Genomic DNA, 15,045 nt, shown 5'->3' with positions numbered 1-15,045 from the left:
CCCACAGCTCAAGGTCAGGATAAAGATGGAGGAGCACTGTGAGGTATTTTATGTGCATTTATTGACTTCGTATTCTGACCGAATTTCCAAGGTGAAAGTATCATAAGCAAGGATTAAGACGTAGCTAATATTTAGTCACATATTAGCCAGTATTGATATTGAACCTTAGAAGCAACCATCTGAAAGCACACCAGACTTCTTGAACAAAACCCAAATTGGGTATTTCTTGTGCCTAGGTAAAGACTTGCAAACAACAAACCTGAGACATTTCCAAAGAGCAAACAGAGATTCACTGTAGAACAAGGCAGCTTTTAGGTAGAGAAGAGAGGAGGAAACTGTATTTTTACAACAGTTTAAGGATTAAAAATGAAAAAAAGCATCTACATGAGATACAAAAAACACTAGTCTGCATTCATTCTCCAGCCTCTGGCTAGTTCTGAGGATCTGACTCTCACAGAACTCACACCAAACTAGATGCAGAAGTTAAGAAATGCATCAGTGCAATTTCTGCTTACTTGTTCTTCCATTTTGGGCACACACACACATACAAAAACACTTCTTTGGACTTCAGAATACATAAACACAGGCAGACTACTTCTGCCTATAATAAACATGAACAGTTTGGCCTCCAAAGGTAGTATGACAACCCTGACAGCAAATGCACCACTTTGTGCCTCCTTCCTCCCCAGTCCCATCCTGTAGCTGGAATATGGTTCTTCATCATCCACCTCTCTGTTTCCAGCTTTTAAACTTTCCCCTTCTTTCTTACCCCTCTTTTCCCAAGACTAGGTTTGCTCTGATTGCTTCTTCTCAAGAGAAGCATTTCAGTTGTCCCTTGACTGAAGAGGCCTCCCATAAGAAAAGCACCCCTGAGGAGAAAGTTTAAAGACCTCCCCTCACCTCACCCAGACCTTTTCTTGGTCAGCACGGAGTAAGCAATATAAAAATGCAGTCCAAATCCAGTACCTTGTAGTTTTACTAAAGGAAATTTTAAAAGCATGTATCTACACACTGGGTGGAGGAAAAAAAAAAAAAAGAAAAACTTTCATGGAAATGGATTTGATACTACAGTCCCTCTGTCCTTGGGTTCCAGGGTCTGAAGGAGTGAATGACCAGTGAGCACCTCAGCAGCTACGTTGTCTGAGTTTATTGCACGGGAGCTTTCAAGGTTCATTACATATTATTGTGCACATTGAACCACGGGGCACTTGCATCTAGTGCAACATTTCAGTGATTGTCAGTGGCTGGTTTAATCCATATTTTCAACTGGAACTCATTTCTTATTTCCTTTCCAGTCTTTTTATTTTTAACTGACCTCAAATGATTAGTTACAACCAAACAGAATCATAACTGCATAATACTTGACTGTTAGGAAATAATTTTCAGTACTTGCCACTATGTAGTATCTTGTATTCAGAAAAAGTCTAAAACCATTTTAACAATATAAAGCATATTGCAAATGCATTTAAAATAAATAAGTCAGTTCTTGCTACATCAACTACTATCAAGAAATGTGTAATTGCCAAGTATTTTTAGCTAATTTTGCTCTGTAAGGCACAACACCAGTACAAATCTGGCTTATATTTATTTGTCCAAAAAAAATCCAAGAGCTCTTAGAGGGAGTGGATAACTACTCGAGTGAAAGCACATTATCTCACCGTCAGAAGAAATCCTGGGACACTTGACTTGCTTCAAAAGCCTCAGACAAATAAACAGTAAACACTTCCAGTGGTGCCCAAGCCTATTTCCACATTAGAATTGCAACCCTACTTGTGCTCTCCAGGTCTGGTCTCATGTCCCAAAAGAATGTTTACATCTTATCACACAATTTCTTCACTGAAGCTTCATTATCCCAGTTACCACCAATTATGCAAAAATCATGTATCCCCTGGGTAAATAGTGTGAATTGCTAGACAACACGGGCCTCCCTCTCTAACAGAACTACAAGGGACCAGTCTCTGAAACACCTTCTTAGTATTACACAGTAAGAAGAGGGAGAATACCAGCATGGTCCTGCCTTTTCCATATGCAAATGCATTGTGATGTGGGACATGGGCGAAAGCAAGAGCCTGCCCCTCACAATGCCTCTCTCTGGACCCCCGTGGGGGATGGAAGATGTGTTTGTGGCTAACAGCAGGACTGGAGCACTTTCGGCACCACCGGAGGTCCTCTGCCCTGAAATTAGATAAGAGCACTTTGCACCCCCCTTCGTTTGATAAGACAGCTCGTGAGATGAAAGCAGCAAAGAGCCTCCTTGGCTTGAGAGCCAGAAGGAACTGGATCACAGGCCTCAGAGTCAGCACGTTGGCTCCTGGCGAGGGCTGCGGGAAGGTTCAGAGACCCCACCGTCGGCCTTGGGATAGCACCTTTGAGTCTGCTCACCACAGTACAGGGAGTGGGATGTTTATTTGTGGTTTTTTAAAAGACAATCACATCGTCCCGTCATCCAGGGGTTTGCTATTGGCGGTGTTCGTGTAACACAGCGCCCGCGATTCCCTCGCCTGGCAGCGCTGCCGGGCTCCCCGCAGTGTCCGCTCAGGGTGTGGGGAGCCGCTGCCTACACGGCACCCATGGGTCCAAGCCCAGCTGTGGGGCAGTCACCGACTCCGGCTGCCTGTCCCGCCAGTTCACCGGCCACCCATCCAGCGGCGGCTCCTCGGCAAGCTCCTCCCGGCCTACTCGGGCCCTTGGGCGGCATGGCCTGGGGCGCCGCCGCCGTCGAAGACCTCGGGGCTGTCGGCCAGCAGCGAGGTGCGCACCTTCCGCCGCTCCTTGAAGCGGCCCGAATGGGACACTCGGAGACTCCGCCGGTTGCCGACTCCGGTTCCCGCGGCGTCGCCGCTGCCGAAGGGACCGGACTGTTCCTCCCGGCCGTCGGGGCTGGGGGTGTCGGCGGGGGTCTCGCTGGCGACGGGGTGCGGCGGGGCTACTGCCGCTTCCTTGTGCTTCTTCTTGCTGGTCAGCGATTTCCACCAGGGCCCGGCCGAGCCCTTCACGCCGGCCCGAGGAGCGGCGGTGGCCGCGGCGCTGTCCGCCATCTCGGGCTCCTGCGGGGGGGGAAGAGGGCGAAGACGGGTTGGCAGCCGGGCACGCCGCCTCTCCGCTCGGTGGGCGCCGGGACTCCTCTTGCCCAGCACCGGAGGACGGGCAGCGCTGCCGGGGAGGTGTGCCCGGCGCCCGGGAGCGGCCTGCGGGGAGGGACGGGTCCGGCGGCGGCGGCGGCCGGGCGGGCGCGGGGGGAGCGCTCCGTGCCCCGTCGAGCGGCTCGGAAGCGCTGCCCGCTCCGTGCGCGGCTCGCACGGTCACAGGTAAATGACGCCCCGGAGCCGTGCCGCGGGACCCGCTCCCAGCACTCACCACCCCCCACTCCCAGGAGTAGACCCGAGGTCCGATACCTTGGGGCTGCCGCCTCCCCGCGGGACGAGGAAGGGAGCGTGGCGCGTCGTGGGGCTCCTGAGATGGGGCTCCTTTCCCTTCCCCCCTCCCTCCTTCCCTCCTCTCCCCGCCCCGCCGGCTCCCTGCGCAACAGGTACGGGAAGCGACACTGACCTGGGGCCCGCCCGGCGCTGCGGAGCGCGCTCCTGCCCCCGGGGATCGCGGCCGCCGCCGCCGCTCGGCCCTGCGGTCCCCGGTGCGGCGGGGAGGGAGGGCAGCGGCCGGCGGCGAGAGCGGCTGTGCGGGGCGGCTGTGCGGAGCGGAGCGGAGCGGCGGCAGGTGCCGGCCGGCCCCGCGCTCGCCCCCGTGGGCGGAGCGGCGGCACGGCCAGCCCCGGGGCCGGGCGGCTCCCGCTCACCTGCCCGGGGTGGGGCAGGACGGGCCGGCCCCGGGCCCGCGGGGCGGCAGGGAAGAGGGTCGGTGTCCCCTCCAGGGAGAGCCGGCGGTGGAGAGACAGGGGGAGGGGCAGAGGAAGAGGAGGAAGAGCAGAGAGTCTCAGCGCAGGTGAGGCAGCGCCGTGAAATCCGGGGCTGCCGAGATGGATGCGGTGTTGCCAGCGTGCGTGGCTGAAACAAAATATCACTGCTTTTTGTTTGTGCACGTGATGGATGTGCGTGGGTGGGTATTTTAGAGCCTTGAAGAAAATAGAACTGTGGTTAACTACAGTTAACTGCGTTTCTTTAAAAAACGAGTGGTGCTGTAGGTCACACGATGTAGTCCGGTACTTGTATTCAAATTGACTTTGTATTGGGACTTTGACTTTCTGTGTGGTGATGGATATATGACCATACAAATGACTTTGTCTTTTTTCATTCGCCCAGAAATGAGAAAAAAGATTTGCTTTTGTCACACCATGTGTTAAAAGTGATTATTTGTTCTTTGTAGAACTATGCCATGTAGTATGGCCTAGAATGCCCTTCCCACCAACAGTGAGCCACTCAAGGGTGCCTATGATGGTGCAGTTGTGTGAAAGCAGCATATTTCAGCCCCGTCTTCTTTTGCCAATCAACTTCTGCTACTTGCAGCTTCCCAGAATAGCCCATAAAGATAAGAGGTGTAGAAATTGGTGAATGCAGGTTACTGAGGGAGAGGAGCCTGGGGCATGCACTTACATTACTCTGTAGATTGCCCTCTTCAAAGGCAAAGGCTATTGCATAAGGAAGCATATACTTGAAAGTGTACACTCCAAACTGTCTATTAAATCAATTAAAATCAACAGCAAAAAAAATCTCCTATGGAATAAAACACAAACTTCCAGTGATAAAAGATGGCCTTTACATTCCCTCCTAGCAAGTAAGCAACAAACATTTTCCAAGACGCAAAGCACCAGGGCATCAGGCTCTCTTGGGCCAAGCATGGTAGCAGACCACAGAGTCAAATTTCTCCTTGTGACTGTGACCTACTGCTTTGCTACTTGTATCTGTAGAGAAAGAGAACACCAGCATCTCTCTCCATCTTGTGTCCAAGGAAAGTGCATGGGGAAAAGGGAATTTATGTACAAATAAAGGTAGTTTTTATGTTTAAGTGCTCTTTTCACAAAAATATTGCTGGTTGTCTTTTATAGCTTTCAGTCCGCAAACAGGCTTATACAAAACATTTAGTATTTATTTTATTTTCATTACCATACACCTGACCTCTTAGCTCACAAAACACCAAACTTACATCAAATCAGTGTGGGTTTTTTTCAGTTAAACCCATTTCAAAGAGTCCTAGAATGAGAGATTTTTCCTTTTTGACAGTGTACTGACAGCAGAGTCTACTGAAAAGAGAGAGGCAGGTTGGGAGGCTTTGTAAGACACGTGGGAGTGGGAGGATGCTGCCTGCATGAGTCTGTGGTGGTGCAGGAGGACAGCAAAACCTGCTCTGCTTTTGAAAGTCACAACATGCTGTTTCACAAGATTGTCACTAAGGTTAGTGTTTATACCAAAACAACTCTGACAGTGAAAATGTATGCTCTCTCCCTTTCTTGCTGCAAACAGTACTTGTTGCATTCTTTCAGTATACATATATTTACAGTGTTTATTTAAACAGATAAGTAAACATATTGCCTTTCAATGCATGGAGGTTGAATAGCACATTCATCTAATAAGACTACTGCAGTTAAATTCTGTCCTGTCTTTGCAGGAATAAAGGCTGGGATAAAAAAAATCAGTGAGGTTTTTTTAGTCCCAGCTAGGGTGGATATGCAGGATTCTAGCAGATGCAAAATAAAATGATAGGGCTTTTTTTACATTATAACATGCTCCTTTTGTGTACAGTTGGACCATATTGATATAAGTTTCTTCAGAATTCTGAAGGGTCTCCAAAATTCAGAAATATCCTAGTATTTTCAAGATTTAGATTCTCAAAGACTGATTTGAATGTCAGTCCTCAAAGTAATCTTATTTACAACCCCTAACTGTTACTGCAGTGAGTGAAAAAAAAAAAAATAGTGCTTCTTGCACTATAGGATAATTATAGTTCCCACTATCCTTTTTCCTATATAACTATAGTTCCCACTATCCTTTTTCCAAACTTTGCAGACCCTCCTGTGCTCATGTTGAAACTGGGCTCTGGAAAGCTTAGATTGCCAAACCACACCCTTATTGAATTGTGTTGAGGGGCCTCATCTCTACTGGCAGGACAAGAGTGGCACTGTCCACTGCAGACATCAGCCTTCCCAACAGCATGGAACCCTTTGGTTTCCAAAACTCTGATATTAAGTGCAATTACAATTATACCAAGGGGATCCCCAGAAGCAAAACATGCACTAGTGAATATTTCTGTCAGAACTCTCATCTACCCTGAAACCCCAACCATCCAGCAAACATACTGGATGTTTGAAACTTAGGTTTCTCAAATGCTAATGTTAAGGCCAAGGATGTGTTCACACCAACTGAAAAGAGCATGGCACTGGCACCTATAGAGAGCAGAGCTCTGCTAAGGTCCATCTTTCTGTTGAATGTCTTCCAGTGGTCAGCATTTGTATCTTCAAGTTTCAATTAAACTCTTAACCCTGCCCTGATACACAACTGAGCAAGTGGCTCACAGAAAAAAAACCAAAAAAAAAGAGCAACACTGATACCTCCTGGCACAAGTTGGCCCTTTAACATTCAGCATTAAAACCAGTTCTTGAAACTCCTAAGTCTCAGAGCCTAAATGTTACGTTAATTTAAACCAATGGACCTCTGTGCAAAGGAAAAGATCACACAAACAACTGTGTCCCATCTGTGTCCAGCTGCCAATTCAGAAGAAGCCAGCAGTAACTTAATTTCTTGTAGATTTAGATTTCCATGTGCTAGTGGCATCTCAAATCTTTATTATAATAACCACAGGAAGGACTCCAACCATTTTATAATGGGCAAGAACATTTTCCCTGTTGACTGTAATCTGCTGCTTAGGACTGTGGAACTGCAGCATTCATTACTGCCAAAAGAAAAAAAAAAAAAAAATTATTACCAAGGCGTAGGTTTTACCCTGCACCTGGTGTATTTAGCCTATTAGTGGTGACTCCCTGGCATAATTTCAAATTTGGGCCTCTGTCTGTATGTGCACTGGTCAGGCATGGTTTCAAGGCAGTGGGATTATTCCCCACTGCAAGAGGGAATAATCAAGCAAAGGATTATTCCCGTTAAGCAGGATGGATGAAAGTTTGTCACCCTCCCCAGCTTTATTGCAACAGGCTTTGCACCCTCCAAAACTTCTGTGCACAACCACTCCTCATTTAACATGCATTGCAGCATAGCTTCTGGGTATGAAAGCAGCTGTTTGGTGGGCTGAAACACAGCCCTTGCACAGTTTTTGAATCAGTACCTCTAGAAAAAAAAAGAGTCTCAAAGGCCACAGGTAACACCGAGAGGACCTCATTTAAGTACAATGTAATATGGATGGGGCATGGTTGCCTTGACTCCACTTTATTGACTGACACAGATGTAGTCTTAAGTTTTCTGATCTTACCTCCAACACTAGGGCAGACAACCATCCTTATTTACATGGGCCCTGTGAAGGGAGCTCTGTGAAGGGAGCTAGTCCTGTAGTGGAATGCAAGGTGTTAGCTTAGTGCTAGTGCTCATTCTCATTCAATGGGAAGTTCGACTGCAAAAATAAAACTGTCTCAGAACTCAACAGGTTCTGAAACTTTACCTAAAACACTACAAGGCTCAAAACTTCATCAAAACGGACTGTAAACACAGCTCTTCAAATTTTCAGTACCCAGCCAGCTTCTGACATCAGCTTTATTCTTACATTTGTATGTCCAGCAGCAGTTGATTCTTTGAATCCCAAACTCTTAAAATTTGTCTCCTCTTTCACCTTACAGTATCTGAAGATAAAACTAAGGTTCTATTCCTTCAGCAGATCAGAAAAATATGGACATATATGGTGACTATTGACACCAGTACCATTCCTAGCTCTGAAAGCCTTGCAATAGTCTGTTCATCCAATACCTCTATTCTTAACCAGAGAATCCATGCACTGTTTGGAAAGACAGAGCTGATCATTGGTGATACCAACATGCTGCAGTTTTCACAACTTTGGGAACCACTCAGTCATTAGAGCTTTAGATTTCCAAGGTCTGTCCCTACTTTAATTAATTCCTACTTTAATTGTAACTGTGACACTCATGTCTGAAACAACAAAAATCCCACTGTGAACAATAGCTCCTTATTGACATCATCCCTATAGCATCATTCCTATTCCCAATACTGAGGGCTGTGCAACTTGCAGTGACAAGTCTGGTTCTTCAATATTTGGATTATTAACTTAACCCTAACTGTTACCTATGGATGTTATGATACCTATGGAGCCCAGTCTCCTGAAGTTCTTGGGTAGCAGCATGTGGTAATTAATATGGATTTTTCTGTACATTGATCATCATTTGTGCCCTGCAGTAGAACAGAAATTAAGGTATCTTCAAATATGGCTGGCAGCAATTTATGCTCTTCAAGATCTAACTCTATTCCTCATTATAGCATTCCTTTTAGTGGTAACAAATGGCTCATACTTTCAAGAAAAGAGAGAATATTTTGACTGGCACCTTTTCAGGCTCTGCAATGAAAGCAGCTTCCAGTGGCAACCTTGGTTTGTGCCATCCCCAAATCTGCTGCAAACGGAACCCTGACAGTTTCTCTACTTATAAGCAGCTGTTCATTTCTACTGTGGCTTATGAAGCACTTGCTCCATCCGACACAACTAACTGCAGTTCTTAAAACATCCTGCAATAATCCATGTCCTTCAGGCTTTGAATTCCTGGCACTACCTGCAGCATCAGCATAATTATATTCAGAACACATGCCTTTGGAGAAAGATAGTGTAAAGTATGGCCCCATGTAAGATCCACTTGGCTCCCTAAGGTTCAGATTTCTGAATCTTAACTGTTTTCTTTAATCAAGGAATTAATCTCTACAGCTAAAAAACATAAAGCCTATTGATGCTCTCATCCTTATCTCTATTAGCCCTAGAGTCTCTTCATTCCCTTTAGATAGCTGTAAGGATAACAATGTAATACTGCTTTGAAGATCCAGTTAGATGGCATTCTTCTTGCCTAAGTGTTTGTGAACTACCTCCCTACTCAAAGAGTTTTTGTGCTTTCAGTCCCTGGTTATGAGTAGGGGGTTTATTGGCACTGAAATATTTTTCTCTCTTTTCTGCAGAACTTCTCTCTGTACTTGTCAATAAAAAAAAAAATAAGAAGATGGTCAGACAGGCTCCTGCAGGGAGGTTGCAGAGGAGTTGGACTAGATACCTTTAAAGGTCCCTTCCAACCCAAACTATTCTATGATTCTGTGATTCTGTGATTCTGTGATTCAGTCCAGCTATTTATTACTCCAGGTATTTTCAGCACCTCTCCAAGGTCTCACTAAGCCCAGAGTTTAACCACACCTGCAATCCCTTCTATCTCCTGTGTGCTGTGTTTCCCAGTAGTACACAGCCCAGGTCTGTCCAAAACCTTGTTTCAGAAGAGACCCCAAACCTGATACATTCCTTCCCAGAGTCTTAGGCTAAGTGCCCCTGCAGCACTGTCTCTGTCAATAAGACTCAAGTGTTGTGTGAGCTTTGAGAACGAGAATGTTATGTGGGGGAAAGTGTAATCTTACCTCTTCTTTAGAAATAAAATGAATGTGGTTCCAATTCACCCAGGTTTGTGCTGTGTTAGACCTGTTTTGTAGCTTAAACTGACCTCAGCTTGCAAAGCAGAGAGTTGAGAACAAAGCTCTGTCTTCTTTGTACTTTGTAACTTCATGTTAAAAAAACGTTTTCCTTTCTATGTACTTTGTTTCTCTTTCTTCCCCCTCCCCCCCACAAACTCTTCTCCTTCCTCAGTAACTTCTACATAATTTGTCCAATTCCAATAGTATTTGACATCAGGAGAGAGATAATTAAGTTTCTCAGCTACTGGTGTCTGGGTAGAGGAGACCCAAATTGGTGTCCCATTTGAGGAAACCCTTTGGCACTTCCCTGTCCGGTGCCCTCTCAGGATGTGTGTGCTTTGGAGTCAGACACAGAGCATGCTGCCTTGTCTCCAGCATGGTGGTGTCAGAGAAAATTCCTTTGCTCACTTCCCTGGTGGGTTCCAAATACTTAAACCTGACAGCAATGAGTCTCACAAAGATGAGTATAAAGAAGAGATTTCAGCTGTTCCACAGCACTCTGGAAAGCTACCACCTTACAAACCATTAACATAACTTTGATGTAATGTTTCACTGATCGTGGCTAAGACACTTCAGCTTTATGGAAAGCAAGTTGTGTCCCCTCAGCTGCTGTGAGGGTGTACAGAGAACAGGGCACCCAGAACATGGGGACAGTTGAATGGCAGGCAGGAAGAGGGAGTGGGTGGCTGCAGCAGGGGACTTGCTGCTTCATCAAAACCTTCTCAAATAGCTGGAGGGGAACAAGGTTTCTGCTGAGCACCTGGCTGCAGGCAGGATCCCCTGCAGTCAGACACTGGTGTCTCACCTGCCCCCAGAGGTGCAGCTGTCTTCTACTTGAGATGAAGTGACCTAGCAGGGAAGTTACATGGGCTCACACACAGCCTCCTGGAGCATCTTTCTAAGGACTCTTACTACCTGCTGCTAGTGCCTCATGTGAGATATGTCATCATGCTCTTGCTGGATGCTTTGAAGCAAAGGGAAGGATTTGATTTAATCCAGTCAAACCCATTTTTTCCCCCCTGTGTACTGGATTATAGCTTTCCATTAAAGGTAAACATTATTTTTCTACTGTCTCAGCAGTGAGTTTTGTAAAGGGAAGTCTGCTGCCTTTTTACTTCCTCAAATGATGAATCTGAAGTGGTCTGACCTCACTGTGCTGCTCAACCCCAAGTGCAGCAGTGATGGGCACAGCAAGTCTGACACGAGATGAAGCAGGCACAGCACAAGGTGGCACTAATGAGGTGTGGAGGGGACAGGGGCCTTTTACCTCCGTGCTCAGCATGCCCCGAGGATGCTGGACATTGGCTGATCAGTTAGCCAAGTGAAATGTGAGCAATTTCGTAGATATTTGTGTTTTAAAATGCAGAATCATATTCTTCCCTCTGTCCAACAGATTAGAAACTGCTCCCCAGACACTAAGCATGGGTCCTTCTAGGCACACTGCCTTGTACTGTCATCAAATCCTTAAGATGGGGCATGTGTTGGAGATTCCAGGCAGTGAGACAAGCTAAAGATGCCTGTGTTCTACCTTTAAAAAAAACAGCTCATAATGCAACTGACCAGAAAAAAAATAAAGAAAACCATTGTTAGTCAAATGTCTGTGTTCAAGAGTGTGGAAAAATACTCTGATGGCATTGATTCTCAGATATTGATTAAATTGATGTTGAGATTCATTGCTTGTTTGAAGTTTTGCATAGAGGTGGTTCAGGGTGGTCTCTGAAAATAAATGTGTGCATGTGCTTGGCTGTGGTAGTATGGGCAACCTGGTTTCAATCTGAAACTGCGACCTGCAGTAAAACTGTTCAAATTTTTGAGCAGGAAAGTTCCCAGCAATGTCAGAATGGTAATTAGCGATTGATTTTTGTTTGACAGCTTGCTGTGTAGTCAGTGACAGACACCAAAACTCTTTTAACACATTTAATGGGATTTTTCCTTCCATTTACACTATCATAAATTACAAAGCATATTTCACTTCACAAAATAAAACCATTTCCAGATCATTTTTCTGACAGTATTAAGTAGTACATAACCTACAACAAATAGTCCTGTACAAGGCAGGAGGATCTATGGAAGTATTGGGAACTCAGACTATTTAGCACCTGCTCTGCAATCTGGGTTAATCTATCTAGCCCTTAGTTATTTCTCTAGAAGACAACAAATTTACAGTCATACCCGCTACCTCTCTTCATTATCATAGTTACACATATTTTTCAATTTGAATAGAAACATGTGCTCCCTGAAATAATTCAGGAAACTGCATCACTGATTTACCAAGCATATGATACAAATGATCAAGATGAGGGAGTATTAGAATTTTTTTTGTACTGAAAATTGAGTTTGGTAGTAAAGTATGTTGATTTTCTATGCTTGCAGAAACAATTCATGCTGAGAAACAGTTTTAACATTAGGAATAAGTTGCAGTTAGACTACGAACTCTGTAGGTCAATGTTTGTGAGGGGAGAAAAATATTAAAATTTGGTAATAATTAAATTTACCAGCTCCCACATGTCCTACGTATTCTGTCTTTCTTTCTTTCTTTTTTTTTTTTTTCTAACAAACCATCAGGAAACACATTCAAGATAAATACCTACAATTTTAGCAGATTTACTGTACATTTATAAATAGAGAAACATGACAAAACATAAGTCAGTTTTTACAGAAAAACCAAATCCTTCATCATTCACCCAAAAAAGTGCTGACTTTCAACAAGGCCAGAAAATATCCAGTGTCCCAGCATCACATAACTTATATATTACTGTAATCCAAGAAAAATCTGGCATGTGAAACTGATACTACCACCAGGACTTTGAAAACAATTCTCAAGACCTTATTTCACATGGGAGAAAAAAAACAAAAAAAAGAGAATATACTATATGTTTTGGGAAATAGCAAATGGCTGAAAGTGTACAATTCTTTGCTAGTGCCTAAATGCAAAGAAATCTAAGGAAAGCTGAAATATGCACAAGAAATGTATTCTCCTTTAAAACACTTGCAATGGAAGAGGTATGTCAGGATAATACTGCATTAGTGGCAATTGTTTTCAATATATCATAGCAAAAATGCAGGAAATAATTACGTGAAAATAATCAATGCACCGCATTGATGTATAGTTTGCTAAAATAAAATGCCATTCTTTCAGCTAGGTAAAGTAAAAATATCTTTATAATATAGGTTCTGTTTCACAATTGACATATATAATTACGTCTCATGAAGAAGGAAAGGTATAGGCATATACAAGTAACACTGATTAAGTACCTTTTTGCTTCTCTAGCCATATTAAAATACGTTTTGTGTTTCTTAATAAGTTAACAATAAAATTGTTTGAAACTTTTCAAAACAAATATACATCTGAGGCAAGGCAAAAGATACAAGGTAAGAGGATTTTTTCTGACCTTCTTTTTCCCTTCTACAAAGAGGCATATGTCTATGAGACATAGGCTTTCCCTAAACATTTTGGCATCCATCTGCAACTTTGCAGAAATTGAAGTGCAGTCAAGGAACTCTTCCTTTCTGTTTAAAAAAAATTAAAGAAATGTTGTTTTTACTTCAGACTAATTATCTTAAAACAAATGGCTTTGAAGACATGCCTCTCTGACTAGAAGAGAACATCTTCATTTTCTATTAAAATCTGCACAATTAACTTCTGGTACCGCATGTCATTCAGTGTAGCAAGGGTACTGTCCTCTGGAGGTCTCATTAAAGTAGGTCCAAACACTATTCCCAGGTTTTCAGCATTCATAAAATTCTCCTTTTCATGCAAGGTAACCCTAAAATAGAAAAAAAAAAAAAATTAGTTGCTCACTTCCCAGGAAAAAAGAATATCTGCATCTTTGTCTATAGCCTTGCTTCACATCAAGCACTGGTACATAGACAATTTTTATTTTTCTCGATATAGTAACTGTTTCACAGTTCTATATTACTACTTTTTCACAACAAATACAACACAGCTACGGTGGGACTGAGATTTTTACTGCCTTTAAACACCTCTCATGGGCCTCTTCAGTGATTTTTCCACGTGACTGTCTGTTAGGGTTTAAGAATTAGTGGCAATTGCTTTTTTAAAAGCATAATCATGATTTAAATGATGATGTATGGAGCAGTCCTTTATGCTACAGTACCTGCAGTTCTCTGGCAGGCTCTGCTTGCTGTATATCATCACACAGGGGGTGAGGGTGTGCTCCACAAATTCAGGCATGGATTTTCCTTGGACTACTGATGCTCCCAGACATGATTCCAGCCTGCAGGAACCTTCACATGGATATTCTGCCTTGCTGGCTGCCTCAGGCCAACCAGGAGCTGAGTGATTCCAACTCCTTGTTACACTTCAGGAGTAGGCTGAATCCTGCACCTGCCTGGAGAGGTGGCTTGCTTAAATCGGGCTGCTATAAATGCCACCTATCCTTGACAGAGAACAGAGGCACTTCAGGGAAGAGCCCAGGTTGTTTTGTTTGCTGACATAGGTCATATAATGTAAATACAAGAATAGATGGACTGCTTGTGGCTGAAGGAAAGAAAGTCCACCAAGGACTGGCCAAGCTGCAGAGAAGTCAGTCCTGTCTGGAAAGTCAGTCAGGCCTGCTGGAAAATGCAAAGTGTTCTCAAGGTTTCCCTCCAGGTAGCAGTGCTGGATCACATCAGTGTTGTCCTATTTGAGTGGCATATGGAGTTCAGTCCTGAGAGTGCTCTTGCACTGTGGTGTAGGACAGCCACAGTCCCTTGATCCATCAGGGTCCTTGATCAGTCATGGACCAGACATTTCCTGTGAGAAGTACAGCCTGGATAAGGTTTCACATCTCCTTCATACAACTAACTGCTCTGCCAGGGTGAAGCACATCTGGTTTTGGAGACAGCTCTCCTGGCAACAGCTGAAGCCTTTCCTAGCCATGGCAATTCCCAGCCAGATTAACTCGTGCCATCACAGGAGCACAAAGTGGCTGAAACCAGAAGTACTCTGGTCTTCCCGTGTTTGCAATGACTCATATGACTTGGTTGTGCTTCTGCTGTCATCTCTCTGCAAAGAATGGCTCTGTCACAGGAAAATGCTGTTCCTCTTTGCTTTCAGGACAGCAATCCAGTAGTGCCCCTACTCACAGATACATCCTCATCTTCTAGCACATATATTAGCTGTTCTTTGCAAGGAGCAAAGACAAACCAAGGTTGGGAAGCTGAAGCCACCTCGTCCCCTTGAAGCTGAAGCAAGTGTTTGTCTGACACTCTGCTTTCCCTCTGTGCATGTATGCAGCACAGATGTTCAACAGCTGTGCAAAGCTACACAGATCTTACTAGCACCTCTGTTCAGGAGTGTGGGGCTTGCTGCACAGCTGGGTGAACACAGAGAAGATTCAGAGCTTGACTGCAATGTCAGCGTGGATGGAGTTGTATGTATTTCACCACAGGGGGGACTGCTCATGCTATTGCATTTCCTTCAATTTTGAGCAAAAAATTATCAGAAAGGTAATTAATTGACCTACAAACTCTTTTT

The 15,045-nt window shown here is 44.5% G+C and overlaps 2 protein-coding genes across 3 annotated transcripts in view; both read right to left on the bottom strand.

Moving 5' to 3' along the window:
- Nucleotides 1-2,387: 2,387 nt before the first annotated feature.
- On the bottom strand, nucleotides 2,388-3,994 carry PRR15 (proline rich 15). Of its 2 annotated transcripts, none has more exons than XM_054648981.2 (2): nucleotides 3,550-3,994; nucleotides 2,388-3,047 (listed from the first exon to the last, which is right to left on the bottom strand). In XM_054648981.2, exon 2 carries the CDS (start codon nucleotides 3,036-3,038, stop codon nucleotides 2,676-2,678), a length of 363 nt encoding a protein of 120 aa, XP_054504956.1. In that variant the 5' UTR covers nucleotides 3,039-3,047; nucleotides 3,550-3,994; the 3' UTR covers nucleotides 2,388-2,675. The 2 variants fall into 2 exon arrangements, with proteins under 2 accessions (XP_054504956.1, XP_077032462.1); XM_077176347.1 differs by lacking the exon at nucleotides 3,550-3,994 and adding an exon at nucleotides 3,396-3,474.
- Nucleotides 3,995-11,466: 7,472 nt separating this feature from the next.
- Nucleotides 11,467-15,045, bottom strand: part of CHN2 (chimerin 2) — a 159,948-nt gene continuing 156,369 nt past the window's right edge. The window contains exon 13 of the mRNA XM_054641929.2: nucleotides 11,467-13,330. Coding sequence (XP_054497904.1) covers nucleotides 13,159-13,330 — 172 coding nt within the window. The 3' untranslated portion in view covers nucleotides 11,467-13,158. The remainder of the gene's footprint in view (nucleotides 13,331-15,045) is intronic.

The sequence above is a fragment of the Agelaius phoeniceus genome, chromosome 1 (genome assembly GCF_051311805.1).
Source record: "Agelaius phoeniceus isolate bAgePho1 chromosome 1, bAgePho1.hap1, whole genome shotgun sequence".
Lineage (NCBI taxonomy): Eukaryota > Metazoa > Chordata > Aves > Passeriformes > Icteridae > Agelaius > Agelaius phoeniceus.
Note: the sequence above shows the minus strand (reverse complement) of the source record. Positions and strands in the feature narration are given on the sequence as shown.